At 19.4% G+C, this 20,555-nt stretch overlaps 2 protein-coding genes across 2 annotated transcripts in view; both read right to left on the bottom strand.

Moving 5' to 3' along the window:
* Window positions 1–11,790: 11,790 nt before the first annotated feature.
* On the bottom strand, window positions 11,791–16,677 carry LOC128956949 (glutamate receptor-like). Its single transcript, XM_054302663.1, has 5 exons — window positions 16,597–16,677; window positions 16,125–16,485; window positions 15,335–15,854; window positions 14,552–14,735; window positions 11,791–11,874 (listed from the first exon to the last, which is right to left on the bottom strand). Exons 1-5 carry the CDS (start codon window positions 16,675–16,677, stop codon window positions 11,791–11,793), a joined length of 1,230 nt encoding a protein of 409 aa, XP_054158638.1.
* Window positions 16,678–19,889: 3,212 nt separating this feature from the next.
* LOC128956979 (pseudouridine-5'-phosphatase-like) overlaps window positions 19,890–20,555 on the bottom strand; it is a 1,604-nt gene continuing 938 nt past the window's right edge. The window contains exon 3 of the mRNA XM_054302694.1: window positions 19,890–20,497. Within this exon, the coding sequence (XP_054158669.1) occupies window positions 19,941–20,497 (557 nt within the window). The 3' untranslated portion in view covers window positions 19,890–19,940. The remainder of the gene's footprint in view (window positions 20,498–20,555) is intronic.

The raw sequence follows: 20,555 nt of genomic DNA, 5'->3' as shown, positions 1-20,555 counted from the left end.
CTAAAATAACTATAATATTTTATTTATTAAATATACCTTACATTATTCTAATAAATAATTTAGTTATTTATTTATTTTTATACATAACTATAGAAATTTATAATATATTTAAAGTTATTTATTTATGTACATGGGACTAACAATTTTTTATTTTTCATATTAGTATATATTTTTTATTCAATAATCAAATTTAGTATTTTTTAAATTTAAAGTTAATATCGTTTTTGGACAACAACAACAATTTATTATTTAAAATTTTTACTTTTATTAAATGTATTAAATGTTAAAACTTTTTGTTTTTTAATTAATTCGAAATTATTTTTTTTATTTAATTTAGTAATAAAAAAAAGAAATACATATTAATAAAATATTTGAATTATATATATATATTTATAATAATATTTATTATTTAATCTATTGTTTTATTTCTTTTAAAAAATAATAAAATTTTTAAAAAATAAAACTTTATTATTATAAACATATTCCAGCTATGAGATTACCAAGACATTGTCCACTACAACATGAACTTGCATATAATGGTGTACATGGGACACCTGTACCTGTACAACCAGGGCCTAAATAATAATAATAATTAAAAAAATATATATATTTAATTATATACTAATAATATTAGAAATATATATCAATTTTTAAAAACTGATATATATATATATATATATATTAAAAAAATATTAAATTTAAATTGAAAATAACTTAAAAAATAAAATAATAATTAAATTACTTGGAGCAGTTGTATTTTGACCCATTACACCAGTAAGTTGCTGGATGATTAATACCAATGCTACTACCATCAGTACGATTAAATTGCTCAGGTTAGTTTTAAACATAATTTTGATGGTTTAGATTTTTTTCAAATACTAGTCAAACAAATTCTAGATTTAAAATTTTTTTACAATTTTTTGTTATGATTCTAACAATTGATTATTGTGTTGGTTTATATACAAAAAAATGTATAATAAATCAAAAATAAAAATATTAACAATTAATGGGTGTTAGAATGAGTATCAATTTAGTATTTATTATAAAAATTATTTTTTAAAAAAACAATGAACTTAATAATTTATATAATTTATGTATTATTATGTATAAATAATTTTCTAATAAAAAATATACATGTATCTTATTTATATTATCTAAGAAATTTTATTACAATAACATTTTTTTAAAAATTAAATATAACTTACATAATTGTAATAAATAATTTAGTTATTCTAGTTGTTTTTTATTAAATATTAAAATAATAAAAAAGTATGCTCAAGTCTATAAAAAACAAATTTCACATAAATATTTTAATAATTAATAATTTAAAAAAAATTATTTTCTATTATATTTTTAATCAAATTCAATGAAAAACTGCTTATAATCCTAAAGCAATTATTTATTATAAGTTCAATAAACAAATTTACAAATAATAGATGTCAGTAAAATATTATTCATAAAATTTTATTTATTACATACATTGACTCTAATATTATAATACAAGTATAATATTATATAATTAAAGTATACTACAGTCTTATATAATGTAATAATAAATTACAACTAAAATAGTTATTATAAATAAATTCCTATTTAGTATTTAATAAAACAATTTCATAATTATTGTGTAAAATATTAATATATTCATTTAAATGTAACTTAATATAAATAAATTTTTTTATGGATATTTGATTATAAATAATAATAAATTCTGCAAAAATACTAAAATAACTTTAATAAAACTTTTAAACAATATTTTTTCAAAACTATACTACTTTTTTTACTATTACTAAAGTTTTATAAATTATTTTTACTTGAATAGCATTTATCTATACATTGAATATTGCAACCCAATCAATACTAATTTTTAAAAATAATAATCAATTTATTATTATAAATTTAATTTAAAAAATAATAAAAATTTTATAATAATTATTAGATTATCTGGTATTAATACATAGTGTAGTTGTATAACAAATCATTAAAGTAATCATTAAAACTAATAGAGCTAGTTGAGTTTTTTTTAATCGTAATATTAACCAGTTGAGAATGCTAGAAAGCATTACCAAAAACAAATTTTTATTGCGTAAATTACTTGTTTTTGTCATATTATAAACAATATATTTATTCCTAATAACCATTAGTCCATATGAGTCATTATATTATATTATATATATAAACGCGTTAATTGACAATGTTCATGACAAAGTATTTATATTGAAACAATATATTTGATTTTTTGGTAATACAATATTTCTTATGATGTAATTGTATATTTATAATGATTTATAGATCATTTTATAATATATTAATTTATTGTTAGAATTAACTATTTATATGTTTAACTTAAATTTTAATAACAAACTCATATTTTAAATTTATCGACCATTTTCTTTGTTCCTGAAGAGATAAAAATTTTAATTCTGATTTCTATACCTTACTTTTGATACTTAATTAAATCTAAATTAAAATTTTTAACCAAAATTTTTTATACTTTAGTCGCCATTTTGTTTCGGAAGAGATATTAAAATTTTAATTCTGATTCATATACCTTTCTTATAATGCTTCATTCAAATCTAAACAATAAAAAAATTTCTAAATTTTTTTTTACTTTGGCCGCCATTTTCTCTATGTTCCCGAAGAGATATCAAAATTTTAATGCATATTTCTTCAGCTTGTTTTTGATGCTTTATTTAAATCTATACTTAATAAAAAAATTTCTAAAATTTTTTTTACTTTGGCCGCCATTTTCTCTATGTTCCCGAAGAGATATCAAAATTTTAATGCTGATCCCCTATACCTTATTTTCGATGATCTAACCGAATCTGAAATCAGAATTTCAAAATTCACAAAACACACACACATATAGAATTCATTAAACAAATTTTAAAAAATTTGTTTGAAAATCTATTTATCATTTTAATTTTTAAAAAAAATGTTTTAAATAGAATATACCGTAAATTATTAAAAATAGTATTCAATATTATTTACAATATTTAATTAAAAACTTAAATTTATAGAATCATTTATTTTGTTTAAAAAATTTTAGATGATAAATATTAATTTATTTATAATAATAATATAATAATATATAATATACTGTATTATAATATTAGACTAATATTTATTATATAAATAAAGTTATTATTATTAATATATGTATATATATATATATTACAATAATACAATATATATATATATATATAATTAAATTTTTATTATATTAATAAATAGTAAAATAATCATTTTAGTATGAAATACTAATTATAATATTTTGTTTGTTTCATTGTATGTATTTGTAATAAATATATTTCACTGGAATATTCATAGTCATTGAAAAATATTTCAGAATTTTTTGTAGTCTAAATTTAAAAAATAAAATTATTTTTATAAAAATTAATAGTTAATTAGTTAATTAAAATATTCTTATTATTAAAACAAATAATAATAATCATTTTTATATATTATTTAATTAAATATATATATATATATATGTATATGTTTAAAAAACGTTAAATTAAAATTAAGAAATAATTTGCTAAAATATACTATTATAATTAAAATTTAGTTATAAAAAATTATTTATTAAATAGCAAAAATATATAAATATAAAAAATTAATTTTATACCTTATTGAAATAAATTATAATATTATACATAATAATCATAAAAAATAGAAATATTAATAAACTAAGCACTTGAATATTGACCATAGTTAATATTTTAATATTAATTTAATTTTAATAAAAAACAAGATATTATAGTAAAAACTTGATTTAAATTAATATATCTTTTATTATTATTTTTAATTTTTAACTCTAGTTTGTATTAAATACTGTTAGTTAAATATAATTAGTATATTAATGACAATACATATTTATAATGATCCTAAAATAAACTTAAATAACATACTGTAATACAATATAAAAATATTTTTATTTTAATTATTTTATTTAATTGTCTTGTCGTAAATAACATCAAAATTAATTTCAATAATTATAATAATACTAATAATAACTTTAATATTTATGTATTTGTCATGGAAATAAAAAAATTTATGTCATATAATTACAGTGTTAAAATTTTTAAATACATTAAATATAATAGTATTTAGACATTAAATATAAAATTACTAATTATAAAAAAAACATTATATATATAATGTCTTTTATAATGTTTTTTATAATGTTTTTTATAATATATATATGTATATTTACAAATATTTTTTAAAATATAATTAATTAAACTAATTAGTATTAATCTATACATTGGTTATTGAAACACAATCAATGCCATTTATCGAGCATACTATTTTTTTATAAAATATAATGATTAATTAATTATTATAAATTTAATGAATAAAATAATAAAAATTTTATAATAATTATTATATTATCTTGCATTAATACATAGTGCATTAATAGATTAATATTTTTAATCAAATTCAATAAAAACTGCTTATAATCCTAAAACAATAATTTATTATAAGTTCAATAAACAAAGTTACAAAAAATAGGTTTCAGTAAAATATTTTTCATAAATTTTATTTCTTACATACATTGACTCTAATAATATAATACAAATATATTAAACTAATAACTTATACTATAGTTTTGTATTATAAAATATAAATATAAGACAACAAATAATAATATTAATAAAAGAATTGAATTATATAATTATGATTTATTGTATATTCAAATAATTTTATGTACATTTTGTTGTTGATATGTAATCTCATATAATTAGTAGTAGTAGTAATAATAATAATAATAATAATAATAATAATAATAATAATAATAATAATAATAATAATAAAAATAAAATTATTAGTAATAATAAGTATATTTATATTATTAGTTTTAAAATACTTTCTCCATGTATTAAACTAATAATTGATAGATAAATAACAAGTATAGAAATATATGACATCATTATAATTATTATAAATTTTTACTTTTTTTGAAACTAATTAGTTATACAGAATTAACATAAAATACATTTGTTTTTTATATATATTTTTAAAAAATCATTCAATAATTTTTATTATATTGAGATATATCTAATTTTACTAAAAAAAATTTGTAAAAAAATTAGAAAATCATTTAATTACGTATATTGTTTTGTATTAAATTTTTTTTTTAGAAAAATATAGACATATAGATAAACATATCCATTGATTTTTTCCTTGATAATTAATCTATTTTTTTTAATAAAAACTTTATTTATATATTTTATTTTTAAAAATCATTCCATAATTTTTATTATATTGAAATATAATAGTTTTATTAAAAATAATTTGTAAAAACAAATTAGAAAATCATTTAATTACGTATATTGTTTAGTAATTAAATTTTTAAAAAAAATATAGACATATAGATTAAGATATCTATTGATTTATTTTTTTATAATTAATCTATTTTTTTGAATAAAATATTAATTTATAAATTTAAAAAAAATATATTTCAATATATACTAGTATTATTACAAATATATTTGAAAAATTTTATATATATTTTTAAAATAATGTTAAATTTAAATTGAAAATAAGTAAAAAATAAAAGATTAATTAAATTACTTGGAGCAGTTATATTTTGACCACCATTACACCAGTGTTGCCATCATTATGATAAAATTGCCCAGGTTAGTTTTATAGATAATTGATGGTTAAGATTTTAGATACTAGTCAAATAAAATCTAGATTTGAAAAAATTTAAATTTTTAGTAAATTTACTATTTTTTTATGATACTAACAATTGATTATTATATGTTGTTTAATATACAACGTTAAAATGTATAATAAATCAAAATTAAAAATAATAACAATTAAAGGATTTTAAAATGTGTGTCAATTTATTATTTATTAGTATAATAATATATAAACTAATAACTTATACTATGGTCTTATATTATGTAATAATAAATTACAAAAAAATAATTATAATAAATAAATTCCTATTTTTTATTTAATAAAACTATTTTACAATTATTTTGTAAAATATTATAATATATTTTCAAATTGTTTAAACATCACTAAAGCGCTTCCATTGTCACCAATCATATAATAAAAAGTTAACTAAATTATTATAATTTAATTATTATAACTAAATTATACTGTAATATTTATGCATTTCTATTTACAGTTTACTTTACAAGCATTTTATAGGTTAACTAATAAACTAAACCATCACATATAATACAAGTATATTAAAAATCAATTTATAATTCTAATTAAAAAAAATTTAGTAGTATCATTTATTTTCTTTAAAAAATTTTAGATTATTAATATTAATATTTGTAATAATTTTTATTATTATTATTAAGTTTAGTAATTCAATTAAAATAATATATAATTACTTAATATAATATAACTATAATGATATTATTATTTTTAATTTTTTAAAAGTTTTAATAATTAAATTTGTTTCGTAAAAACAATAATATATATATATAATATACACTATATTATATAGATTATATAAATAAAGTTATTATTTTTAATATATATATATATATTATAATAATACAATATGAAACTATACATAATTAAATTTTTATAAATATAATAGTAAAATAAACATTTTATTTTTGAATTAATAATTATAAATATTTTGTTTGTTTCATTTTTGTTGTTGTTGTAAATATATTTTACTGCAATAGTCATATAGGTATTAAAAAATCTCGGCATTTTTCTAAGACCTATATTTCAAAAAAAATAAATAAATTGTTTTATAAAAATAATTAATTAGTTAATTAAATATATATATATAAATTGTAATACTTTTTAAATAACTAAGAAATAATTTGTTAAAATATAGTGTTTTAACTAAAATTTAGTAATAAATTTTTTTTCAAAGTTTATTTATTAGATTTTAGAAAACTAAATAAATATAACAAAAAATATAATTTTATACCTTTTTGCACCAAATCATAATATTATACATAATAATCATAAAAGATAGAAATATTAATAAACTAATCACTTGAATATTGAGCATAGTTAATGATTTTGAATTAATTTAATTTTAATATAATATAGTAGTAATAAAACTAGATTTAAATTAATATATATTTAATTATTAGTCATTTTTCAATTTTTCAATTTTTATTCTCTAGTTTATATATTTGTTACTTACTATTTGCTTTATATATTAGTAACTTTTAATAACAATGCAATATAAACTACTTATATATAGTTATAGTTACAATTGTTAATTATAACTATAATTACTTCTAAGGAAAATAAAAAAAATCAAATATTTTTATTGGCTATAATTTTATGATAACAATTACTTTATATAAATCATATACACTACATATATAAATTAAGTTCGTATCACAAAAATATTGATATCATTAACTTTTAACTTTAATAACTTTTTTATTACATAAGAAAAAACAACAAATTTAGTATCAAATTAAATATCAGACTAACTAATTTCTAAGACAATTGATAAAATTTAATAAATTATTAAGATATCTATAAAAATAGCTCAAGAAGTAAGAAATGGTAAAAATATTAATTACAAAAAGTATTTTCGTGAAAACAAAACTTAAAAAATTATTAACAAAATAAGTGCATTAAATTGGTATAAACGATGTTAATAGCGAGTATTTCCTCCGCTGGCATCGATGACAGCTTGTAATCTTCTGGGAACACTTTGGATCAGTTTTTCGGTGACTTCTTGTGGTATATTTTTCCAAACATTAAATAGTGATTCTTTAAACACAGAAAAACTTTTTCTTTCGCTTTTTTGAACACGTCTGTCCAATTCATCCCATAAATGCTCAATAATATTGAGGTCCGGGCTCTTTGGTGGCCACTCAAGTGTCTCAATATGGTTGTCAGACAACCATTTCTTAGCCAATTTCGATGTGTGTTTCGGATCGTTGTCGGCTTGAAATACAAAATCGTTGTTAATTTGGAGATCTCTTGCGCTCTGAATCAAATGTGGGGTCAAAATATCATTAAAGTAAACATAGCGATCCATAGTTGATGGTATTTCCACCAAATGGCCGACTCCCTGGCCTGTCATACATCCCCACACCATCACTGATTTTGAGTGCTTTACTGTTGGGCATATATTTTCGGCATTTAAACTTTCGCCTCTCTTTTTCCACACTCTTTGGCGACGTTTTGTGTTAATTATCTCAAATTTAGACTCATCTGACCACAAAACCTTCTTCCAGAATGACATCGGCATCCGGATGTACTTTCGTGCAAAGTCTAACCTTTTTCTCTGATTTGTTAGGCTTATCATTGGACGTCTTCTAGCAATACCACTGTAATAACCTATTTCACGGATCCGGTGTCTAATGGTGTTGTTATGACACAAAATATTTCGGTCGGCCAACTCTTCCCTTATCTCATCGGTGGTTAACTTCTTATTTTTTGCTACTATTCTACTTAAAATCCGATCTTGTATTGCATTTGTACACCTTTTTCGACCACTTCTTGTGAGATTTTTAACTGTCCCGTACTTTTGGACTTTTAGTACAATCGATCGGACAGTATTATCTGTTGTTGCAAACACATCTGCTATCTTTGCGTATGACTTTCCGGTGCTGACTCTCATATCATACATTTGTTGACGAATTTTATCTGAAAACTCTTGGATTTTAACCATTTTAATGATAATCACTGCATTTACTACTCATTTACATGTATTCAAATCAATAACAATGCATTGGAATCAATTGGTCCCAACAATGTGTCTGAAATCACGCGCGTTTCAAAAACACGAAAATAATTTTTGTACGCAAATTATTGACACCTATAACTTCACCTTGATATATTTGGTTATTTAAATATTAGTTTTTACCATCTAGTATATCAATTTAATTGTGAGTTATTACTCTCTAGTTTGATACTAAATTTGTTGATTTTTCTTATGTAATAAAAAAGTTATTGAAGTTTAAAGTTAATGATATCAATATTTTTGCTATACGAAATTAGATAATGTTTGTACTGTAAATAATAATTTACAAATAGTTAAAAATTATAATAATCTAAATAAATATTGTTGTATTTAATAATAAATATATTATTAACACACGAGTTTTTTTCAAAAAATAAATTACTAATTATACTAATTAAATATACTATAGTTTTTATAATAGTATATATATAGTTATTGTTATGATATTTTTAATAAAAAATTTTAGGTTAAGTGTTACGATTTTTATAAACTAATGTTTATTAATTTAATTTTAATATGAATTTTTTGTTTATAAATTGTTTATTTATTTTTATTTTTAAAAACATGATTTTATTACAATAGTTTTGCTTAAAATTAGTTGTCAAAAATGAATTCAATTTTTATTCAATAGTTAGTCTCCAACTAATAATAATAATAATATACAACTGGTTAATAGGTTAGGACATCAACTTTAACCATAGTATGGCTAAAAACAACGCCCAACCCTAACAATATATATATATTGAAAAAAATTATTGAAAACTTGAGGGAAACAATTTTTAAAAAATTGCCCATGTTAGTTTTATAGATAATTGATGGTTAAGATTTAGATACTAGTAAAATAAATTCTAGATTTGAAAAAATTTTACCATTTTTTATGATACTAACAATTGATTATTATATATTGGTTTATATACAATAAAATGTATAATAAATCAAAATTAAAAATAATAACAATTAATGGATGTTAAAATGTGTGTTAATTTATTATAAATAATATATAAACTAATAAATTATACTGTGGTCTTATATTATGTAATAATACATTACAAAAAATAGTTATAATAAATAAATTCTTATTTTTTATTTAATAAAATTATTTTACAATTACTTTGTAAAATATTTTAATATATTTTCAAATTGTTTAAACATCACTAAAGTGCTTCCATTGTCACCAATCATATAATATAAAGTTAACTAAATTATTATAATTAAATTATTATAACTAATTTATTATAACTTATTTATTATAATTAAATTATTATAACGAAATTATACTGTATATATTTATGCATCTCTATATACCAGTGATTAACTGATGTGTTATAATGATAACTTTGTGATACATATATAACATAACTAATTTAACAGATATTTAATAGTATTTTCATAATTTATAACAAACAATGAGTAAGTTAAACAAACACTTACTCATTTAATATGTACAGTTTATTTGTACAATTTTGTTTTATAAATTTAATGTTAATCACTGCTATATACAGTTTACTTTACAAGCATTTTATCGGTTAACTAATAGACTAAACCGTCACATATAATACAAGTATATTAAAAATCAATTTATTATTTTAATAAAAAAATTTGTAGTATCATTTATTTTCTTTAAAAAATTTTAGATTATAAATATTAATATTTGTAATAATTTTTATTATTATAATCAAGTTTATTAATTTAATTAAAATAATATATAATTACTTAATATAATATAACTATAATGATATTATTTTTTTAGTTTTTAAAAGTTTTAATAATTAAATTTGTTACGTAATAAACAATAATATATATAATATACTCTATATTATATAAATAAAGTTATTATTTTTAATATATATATATATATTATAATAATACAATATGAAACTATACATAATTAAATTTTTATAAATATAATAGTAAAATAAACATTTTATTTTTGAATTAATTATTATTATATTTTGTTTGTTTCATTTTTGTTGTTGGTGTAAATATATTTTACTGCAATAGTCATAGGTATTAAAAAAATCGCCATTTTTTCTAAAAACTATATTTAAATAAAATTGTTTTAAAAAATAATTAATTAGTTAATTAAAATAAATCTTTATTTTAAAACAAATAATAATAATCAATTAGTTAAATTAGTTAATTAAATATATATGTAAATTGTAATATTTTAAAAAAAAATTAAAATTAAGAAATAATTTGTTTTTTTCAAAATTTATTTATTAGATTTTAGAAAACTAAATAAATATAACAAAAAATAATTTTATACCTTTTTGCACCAAATCATAATTTTATACATAATAATCATAAAAGATATAGATATTAATAAACTAAGCACTTGAATATTGAGCATAGTTTATGTTATTTTTGTTGATTAATTTAATTTTAATATAATATAGTATTAAAATTAGATTTAAATTATTATATATTTAATTATTATTTTATTCTTCAATTTTTACTCTCTAGTTTATTTATAATAAAAACTATTTGGTTTATATATGGGTAACATTTATTAACAATGCATATACACTACTTGTATATATGATAGTTATAGTTATAATTGTTAATTATAACTATAATTACTTCTAAGGAAAATAAAAAATAATTTCTAATATTTTTATTGACTATATTTTTATGATAACAATGACTTTATATAAATCATTAAAAATGAATTTATGATAATTTACAAATAGTCAAAAAATTATTAGTATCATTTATTTTCTTTAAAAAATTTTAGATTTTTAATATTAATATTTGTAATAATTTTTATTATTATAATTAAGTTTAGTAATTCAATTAAAATAATATATAATTACTTAATATAATATAACTATAATGATATTATTTTTTTTAGTTTTTAAAAATATATATAATATACATAAATAGATTTGTGAAATTTTTAAATATAATTTTGATGAGAAAATTATTATTGTATATACAATGCCATTCTCATCAAAATTATATTTAAAAATTTCACAAATCTATAAACATTCACATTATATTGAATTACTTAAATAAATACACAATAACTGCATATCTCGAACCCATCGCACCCTAACCTCACTAATGGTAAACACACGGCTCTGAGATATATCTCAGTTGACCGCCAGTGCTGATGAAGGAAAGTAGTATATCTTTCCGAAACACGTGTCCAATATATCGCTAGTTATTGCGGTTAACTAAGTTTGGCCAACAAGTAAGTGATTAAATCACATAAATTTATTAAAAATATATTTAATATTAAGTTATTAATAATATTCAAATTTAAAAAAATAATTAATAATGAATATTAAGTAAATTCTGTTTAATCTTTTTAACATATTATCAAATTTTAAATTAATTAAATATATTCAGATAATTAGTTTACTAGTTATTTAATTTGTATTTTTTACAATTAATTATAAAAACATTGCTTAATATGTGAACAAGTGATTAGTAGGTATTATATATATAAAAAAATAATTATAAATAATATAACTTTAAAAGTAAACATTTTTAATATAAACATTTAGTAGTGTAAATAAAATTTTTAATTTTATTATGAACTAATTATTAACTCAATATTGTAAACATGTTTACAATATTTTAAGAAATTTTTAACAAAAATAATACTGTTATTGTATTTATTAATTATTTTTAGAAATTATAAGCTTTATTTTTATATATAAGATTTTGTTTTTAAATGAAAATTAAATTTATATAAACATATTTTTAATTTAAATAAAAAATCTACTATATTAACTTTAAATTTTTCTAAATAAAATTATTTATTTATTAGGTTTTATATACACTGAAATAGACGATTGCATTTTTCGCTACAACAAGTATTGCCATCCAAACAAAATACCCCAGGACTATTGCATTCTAAATTAAAATAAAATAAATAAATAAAATTAAAGTAATTTAAAAAAAATTAAAATAAATAAGTATTTTTTTAATTTATTTAATAATTTAGTTATTAATTATGCTTATTTTCAATTATAATAAATTAATTAAGAAATTCAATAATTAATATAAGAATAATTATATATTATTTTAATTATTTAATATTATAAAAATGTAATTGAAAAAAATAATCAAAGTTAATTTAATAAATAAATTTTAATTTAATTAATAATAAATAAATAAAATTAATTAATTACTTCCATGCACCATTACGTAATTGAGTTGCATAATGATAAACATCAATGCAATCAATACAAACATCGAAACCAATTTAGTATTATTAAACATATTGTTTTTAATTTAAATATTATTATTTTTAAAAATAAAATTCAATAATTTAATGATTATATGAATTGTCAATGTGTTTGTGCTTATATATACCTATAAAAAGTAATTAATTTATTCAAATAAAATAAATAATTATTATTATTGATTATTACATTTTGCACCTAGCAATCATTGTAAGTTATTTATTATTTATTAAGCTATAATTAATAATATTTTCATTAGTAATACAACTAAAAAAATAAATAAATTTAATAATAAAACAAAAAAAACTTGATTTAAATTAATTTCAAAGTTTCAATAACTATCAATAAATTATTTTTTATATTTTATTTATTACAAAAACATTGACTCTAATAATATAAATATGTAACTAATAGTAGAATTAGTTCAATAACTTAATAATAATTTATAAATAAATATATAAATAAGTATTTTCTTTATTTAAAAAACTCAAATTAATTTTTAAAAAATAAATAATATGTATTTAGTATTCAATTAATACTAAGTATTAATATAATAATTTAAACTAAATATAAATGATATTTAATTAAAATAGTATTTAAAAATTTTTTAAAAATAATAATTTTTTAGTTAGGATTTTTTAATGAATTATGTCTAGTATATAAATATGATAAATATATAGATATTTTATATATATTTTTAAATTTTTGTAACAAATTTAATTAAAACTATTTTAGTGTACATGCAAAAAAATTATTATTACAAATATTTGTTAACTCATTACTGTTAAAGTATTCATTAAAAATATACTTATATTGTAATACAAGTCAATAAACTATTACGATATCAATAAAAAATAATTAATTATAATTACATGCTTTAGCAAAAAGTTATATATTTTTTAAATACTTGATACTTAATAGTATTAAAATATATAATAGTTTTAAAATATTATTTTTTAAACTTAAATTTTGATTATATGAAATAAAAATTTTTTAACAATAAATAGCAATATTTCGATATTTGAAAAAAAAATATTTTTAACGACAAACAACAATGTTAATTACAAAAATCAATTAATTATTTAATATTATGTTATATAATTTAAAAATAAAGATAATTTTTAGGAAATTTTTAGTATTTATAGCCACACAAAAAATTAATAGCAATCATATATTATTAAAAAACTAGAAATTATTTTTAAAACTTATAAAAGTATAATAATATCCATTTATTTTTTAAGTACGTTTAAAGTAGAAAAATCTATTTTATAATATTTTATAATAAAAATTATATTAAAAAAACAAAATTAATATGGCTAAACTTTATTATAATTTTTAAAAAATATTTTAATAAAATTCAATACTAAAAAAATAAAATTTATTAATAAAACAAACAAATATGTTTAATGTATTAATATATAGTTTTAATTATTAACATTAAATTCAATATATATTTATATTTAAAAATAATTATTGTTTGTTATATTGCATTATATTTTAAGTACAATAATAATTTTAATTAAAATATTTTTATATTTATATGTACACAAATTAAAAACATTATTACTTATAAATAAGTCAATGATAACGATAGAGTCGGCAAATATTTAGATAAAATTTTTTTCCTGAAAATTAGATTAAAATATTCAATGAATAATACAATAACAGCTACAATGAAACCCATTAAACAAATATAGAAAATGCTTTGCAAATCATTGAGTAGTAGATCACGTATGGCTTCACTCGGCACCGGCTGTTCGTCTAAATGGTATCGCGCGGGCACTCTATTAACCGTACGGATCAACCAATGCTCGAATAAGCCGTTCTCTAGGAATCTGGCGATTCTATACACAATACACAATATATTAAAAACATTGTATTATTATTATTACAACTACTACTACTACTACTACTACTACTACTACTACTACTACTACTACTACTACTACTACTACTACTACTACTACTACTACTACTACTACTACTACTACTACTACTACTACTACTACTACTACTACTACTACTACTACTACTACTACTACTACTACTACTACTACTACTACTACTACTACTACTACTACTACTACTACTACTACTACTACTACTACTACTACTACTACTACTACTACTACTACTACTACTACTACTACTACTACTACTACTACTACTACTACTACTACTACTACTACTACTACTACTACTACTACTACTACTACTACTACTACTACTACTACTACTACTACTACAAAATTAATTATTATTGTTATTAATAAATACAATAAAAAAATATTTAACTACTGCTAATAAATTTTATTTAAATATTGAAAAATTGAAAAAAAAATTATTTTATTTTTTTTAAATCTAATCTAAATAATAGTAATATTAATTAATTGATATGACATTTAATATATTAATTAATTAAATTAATTACACATAATCAAACGGCTGGATCAATGGCGACCCCTTCCTAAAAGCCATACCCATGTGGTCCATCATCAGTGTCTCACCAGATATATGCATAGCCCGTTTGGCACCACTGCGTACGGCAAACCATAGCGACACAACTGTGTTGACAAATATGACACCCCTATCATCGGGACCGCCGCCGCCACCGCCGCTATAGTTGTTAATTAAATCGATTCCCTGATCGGCCGTTTCGGGTGCCGGCAGTCGGCTGACGGCCAACATATTCTGGCCAATATGATAGTATGAACCGCTACAACAATCGGCCAGTGCAAACACATCGTGATAATAGGACTGGGCATAGGTTATAATATCGTACTGTCCCGAAACGGCTGCCCGTTCCAGATCGTCAAGTGTTTCAATGGGATCCCGGTGCTCGGGTAGGGTTAGTATTGAGTAAAATTTAGCCGAATAAGCTTTCATCAATACCAATGATATTAGAAACCATAGGCACATATAGACCAGTATGACTGGTTGGCTGGTCGGCACACGTATGTTAGCTGTATATTAGATATAATTTATATATATAAATATAATATATTAATTATATATATATATTGTTTGTTTGATAAATAATAGTAAACTAAATAATGCTATTATTATTAAAGTTTTCTAATTAAATAGTTATATAAAATGTTTAAAAATAAGAATAATAATATTTACTAAAATAAAAATTATTAATTAACTTATTATATAATTTAAAAAAACAAAAATAAAATATTTTTTTTAAATTATTTAATATTTATTTTTTTATTATTTTTTTAACATACATTGTTGCAATAGTGCCGCTATTAACGATATGGATATATAGTCGATCAATAGTTTAGGTTTATTAGGAGGAGGAGGAGCACCGGTATCCAATGTATCATCATCATAATCACTACTAGTGGTAGGCATCGCCACACATTTATGGTAGAGGAGGTGCAGGACTACTGTCGATAGTATAAACGATATGGTCATCGATAGCCAAACCATGGGTGCAAACGGCGATAGTGTTATCCATTGACGCGATTTGAGTCCCGGCCGGGTTGAGACAAATGTTAACGGTATCAATAGGTAGGCCCGGCTAAAGTCGACCGCTTTCGAGCGCTCGTATGTACGGGTCAGATCACATATGGACAGATCGGCTGTCTATAAGTTAAATACACACCCAACCCATCCATCCCACACCCCCACCGAAAAAAATAATAACTATTATGGTTACACGTATAATAAACGTATGCGTATTTATGATATATATACCTTATTGTATAGGTGTCCAACACTACCCGACCATGTGCCCGTCAGGTTATCATAGCTACCCCAGCTTTGATTGGCATACATCAACTGGTAGGTGAAATTGAATTTCCTGCTCAACAAATTGATCATGGCCAATTCTATTGAATAGTGTTCGATAAATTTATTTTCACCAAGATAATCAAAATCGCAATAGGGTAGATCCTAATACATGTATGATTAATTTTTTTTTAGTTAGAAATTGTTTTTTTATTTTTTTATTATAGATAATATAACTAATAATTTAATAGTAAATAATTATGTATTTAATTTATTTAACAATAAAACTACATATATACAGTATATATAATATTAAATATATATATATATACAGTATATATATATATATTAAATATATATATATACAGTATATATATATATTTGCTTGATTAATAACATTTAGTAAAATATTATTATTATTAAAGTTTTTTAATTAAATTGTTATAAAATGTATAAAAATAAGATTAATAATAATATTAATCAAAATAAAAATTTTTAATTAACTAATTATATAATTTAAAAAAAACAATTAAACAAAAATATGATAATATTTATTAAAATAAAAATTTATATATTTATAGTTAATGAGTTTATAATTTTTCTTAAAATATTATTTTTTTATAAATTTTAATTAAAAAGTTATAATTATTTTTTTTAGAAATATAAATAATCGATTTATTATTATTATTTAAAAAAACAAAATATTTACCTTGTTAACCGATATTATTAGTTTAGTATTGTTCAATGTACATTTACTACTAGTAAGTGCATTGCATGTACCAAGTTGATTATTAAATAATATACCCTGATACAATTGGCAACCGTATAGTACGGGATTTAAATAGCCGACATCGACTAGGTCATTTAAATTTATGGTCCGTACACAAACAACGTAACATCTAAATTCTGGGAAATTTCTAATCAAATATTCCCTAATAATTGTTTCCAATAATTTTTGATTACAATTTTCGATAACAAAAACAATATTAACATATAGTGAAAATTGATTATTAAAAAATTTTACGGAAAAATCATTAATTATTGTTGGATTAGTTAGTGATAAAAATAAATTAAAATTTTTCTGATCCAATATATTTGATTTAATTAAATAATTATTGAATATTTCAACATTTTCAAATTGATAATTTTTTGAAATACATTTTTTAAAATTATTAGTATTATAACTATTAAAATATTCACTAATATTTGTATTATTGAAATAACTATTATTTGTTTTGATAGTAAACAAAATATTTTGTTGTTGATTTTTTTGACAAATTTCATGAATAGTTTTATCAAAACTAACACAAAAATTTATAAATGACATACTATTTGTTGTTTTTAATAACAATAATATTATTATTATTGTTATAATTGGCAAAATAATACTACTATTATTATTGAAAACCATGAACTTTTAATAATTTTATTTATTTATTTAGTTTTAAAATATTTTTTTGTTTAAAATAAATAATTTTATAAATAATACTTAATAACTACAATAATATAACATAATAGTTATTTGAATGAAAAAAATTATTAGATATCTATAATAAAATAATTAACACAAATAATTTATTGTAAAAATATTGATTTTCATTAAAAATTTATATATATATATATTTGCTATATATGTTTGTTATTGTTGTTTATATATATATATATATATATGTAAATTCGTGTTTAAGTACAAACTCATTGATAGTATTATTTAATCGGAATATTTTATATTTTGTTTTCAATCATTAACTATAAATAAAAATATTGTTATTAATTTTAACGATTAAATAACATAACACACACATACACACACACACACAAAAACTATAATTATTGGATCAAATTATTTGAATACTACAAAACTAATCATTAATATTGATATACAGTATATATATATATATATATATATATACTGTATATATATAAATATATATATATAATACTAAATACTATTATAATTTGAATATACAGTATAATAATATATGTAATAATATTTTTAATAATAGACATGAATTTCTATAGAATAATTTATATAACAAAAATATACATGTACATATTTATCTTTTTATAAAAATATCAATAAATATTAATATTATTTTTATTTTTTGTAAATTGTAATATGTTTTAGTTGAATTAAATTTATACTTTTATTAGGGGATTTTTTTAATATGTAAAATAAATTGACAAAAAAATAAAGTTTTTTTTATAAAAATATTAATTATTATTTTACATTAAATTAGTAGACTTTACAGATAATAATAATAATAATATTTAGATAAAATATCTAAAATTAATTAATAAAATTAAAAGTATAATTAAACAAAAACGAAATAAATAAATAAATTGATATTAAAAACTATAAATAAAACTTAAAAAATATTATTCATTAATTTTACCGTATAGACCCGCATATAGCCCCCCTGACGGTTTTTAAAAATTTTAAAATCAACATTTGGTAGGGGGCTATTTTTCACATATAGCCCCCCCTACTGGGGCTATATGTGAAGTCGTGGGGGAAGGAACGATTGGGGAAAGGGTTACATATAAAATCGGTCTAATAAATAAAAAAATATGTAATGATCTGTAATAAGCTATGATTGTTATACGGATTATGTATTTAAGTAACAAAGCATTTAAATACAGTATAATAGCATTGAATTGAAAAATTATTTAAAAAACTTAAAATTTACAGTTTATTATAATTAATAGTTTTAGTTTAGACTTTACACTGACCGGTCAATAGATGGCATGGGGGTATATACACATTCAAAAAAAACTACAATATTTTCAATAGTGGGGCTATTTGTGATTTCATTCAAATCAACTTTTGGTGGGGGGCTATTTTTCACTTATTGCCCACATATAGCCCCATATGGCCATGGGGGGCTATTTGCGGGTTTATACGGTACATTATATTTAAAATAATTTATAAAATTACTAATTGTTACCAAATAACTAATAAACAATATATTTTAATTGTATATATTTAAACAATATATACTTAAATAGCAATTTAACTAACAATTAATTAACTTAACAATTATTATTATTATTATTAATCATTACTTTCTAATATTATTAAAATATTAATTTTTAATTTTTTTTTTTAAATAATAAACATTTATTTTTAAAAAAGTACAGTAAATTTACTAAACAATTAATTTATGACAAAAATATTAATTCATTTTGTTTTTCGAGAGAGAGAGAGAGAGAGAGAGAGAGAGAGAGAGAGAGAGAGAGAGAGAGAGAGAGAGAGAGAGAGAGAGAGAGACAGAGAAATGGATGCAACGGACGGACAGACGGCATCACTCCTAGTCATCAAACGGCGGTAAACCAAACACTTCGGGACGAAAATCCAGCAACGAATCCAACGTAATGGTCGGTGAGGCCATCGATCGGGGAACTTCACGGGCCGGAACCCATACCACTTGACAACCGGCACCCATACCCGATCGGACACCTGCTGGTGAATCTTCGAACACCAATACGTTGGCCATTGACTGGGGTTTGGATGACCGAAACCTAGTGACTGCCACCTCATAGGATTGTGGATCAGGTTTTCCGCGTTTGACATCGGGATCATCGGAACAAATCAATATATGTTCAAACAATTTGAACAATTCCTGGTGATCACGGGTTTTCATTTCAAACGTATGCCGTTTAGAACTGGTAGCTATAGCTATGGGCACCCGATTCAGGTGCAGGTGTCTAACCAATCGTTCGGCACCCGGCAAAAATGGTACCTGATCAAATACATTGTAGTACTCTTTGTTCAATTCCTCTATATACTGGTCCGGTGTTATTGGCAATCCTAGTTCCCGGACTACCAGTTCAGCTTGGTCATGTTGTGTTGTACCAATTACTCTAACTATAGATAGATAGATATTATAAATAAAATCTACTAGGTTAAAATTAAAAAATAATTT

The sequence above is a fragment of the Oppia nitens genome, unplaced genomic scaffold, assembly GCF_028296485.1.
Source record: "Oppia nitens isolate AA-2021 unplaced genomic scaffold, nextdenovo-longstitch-racon4-pilon3 scaffold34_pilon_pilon_pilon, whole genome shotgun sequence".
Taxonomy (NCBI): Eukaryota; Metazoa; Arthropoda; class Arachnida; order Sarcoptiformes; family Oppiidae; genus Oppia; species Oppia nitens.
This window is presented reverse-complemented; position numbering and strand designations above follow the sequence as displayed.

Excerpts from the sequence above, each read along its gene's own strand:
- LOC128956949 (XM_054302663.1), bottom strand. The coding sequence starts at position 16,677 with ATGTATGCCAATCAAAGCTGGGGTAGCTATGATAACCTGACGGGCACA. Across the intron at positions 16,486-16,596 it reads TTGGACACCTATACAATAAG|ACAGCCGATCTGTCCATATG; the intron begins GTATATATATCA and ends TTTAACTTATAG. Across the intron at positions 15,855-16,124 it reads AGCGGCACTATTGCAACAAT|CTAACATACGTGTGCCGACC; the intron begins GTATGTTAAAAA and ends TCTAATATACAG.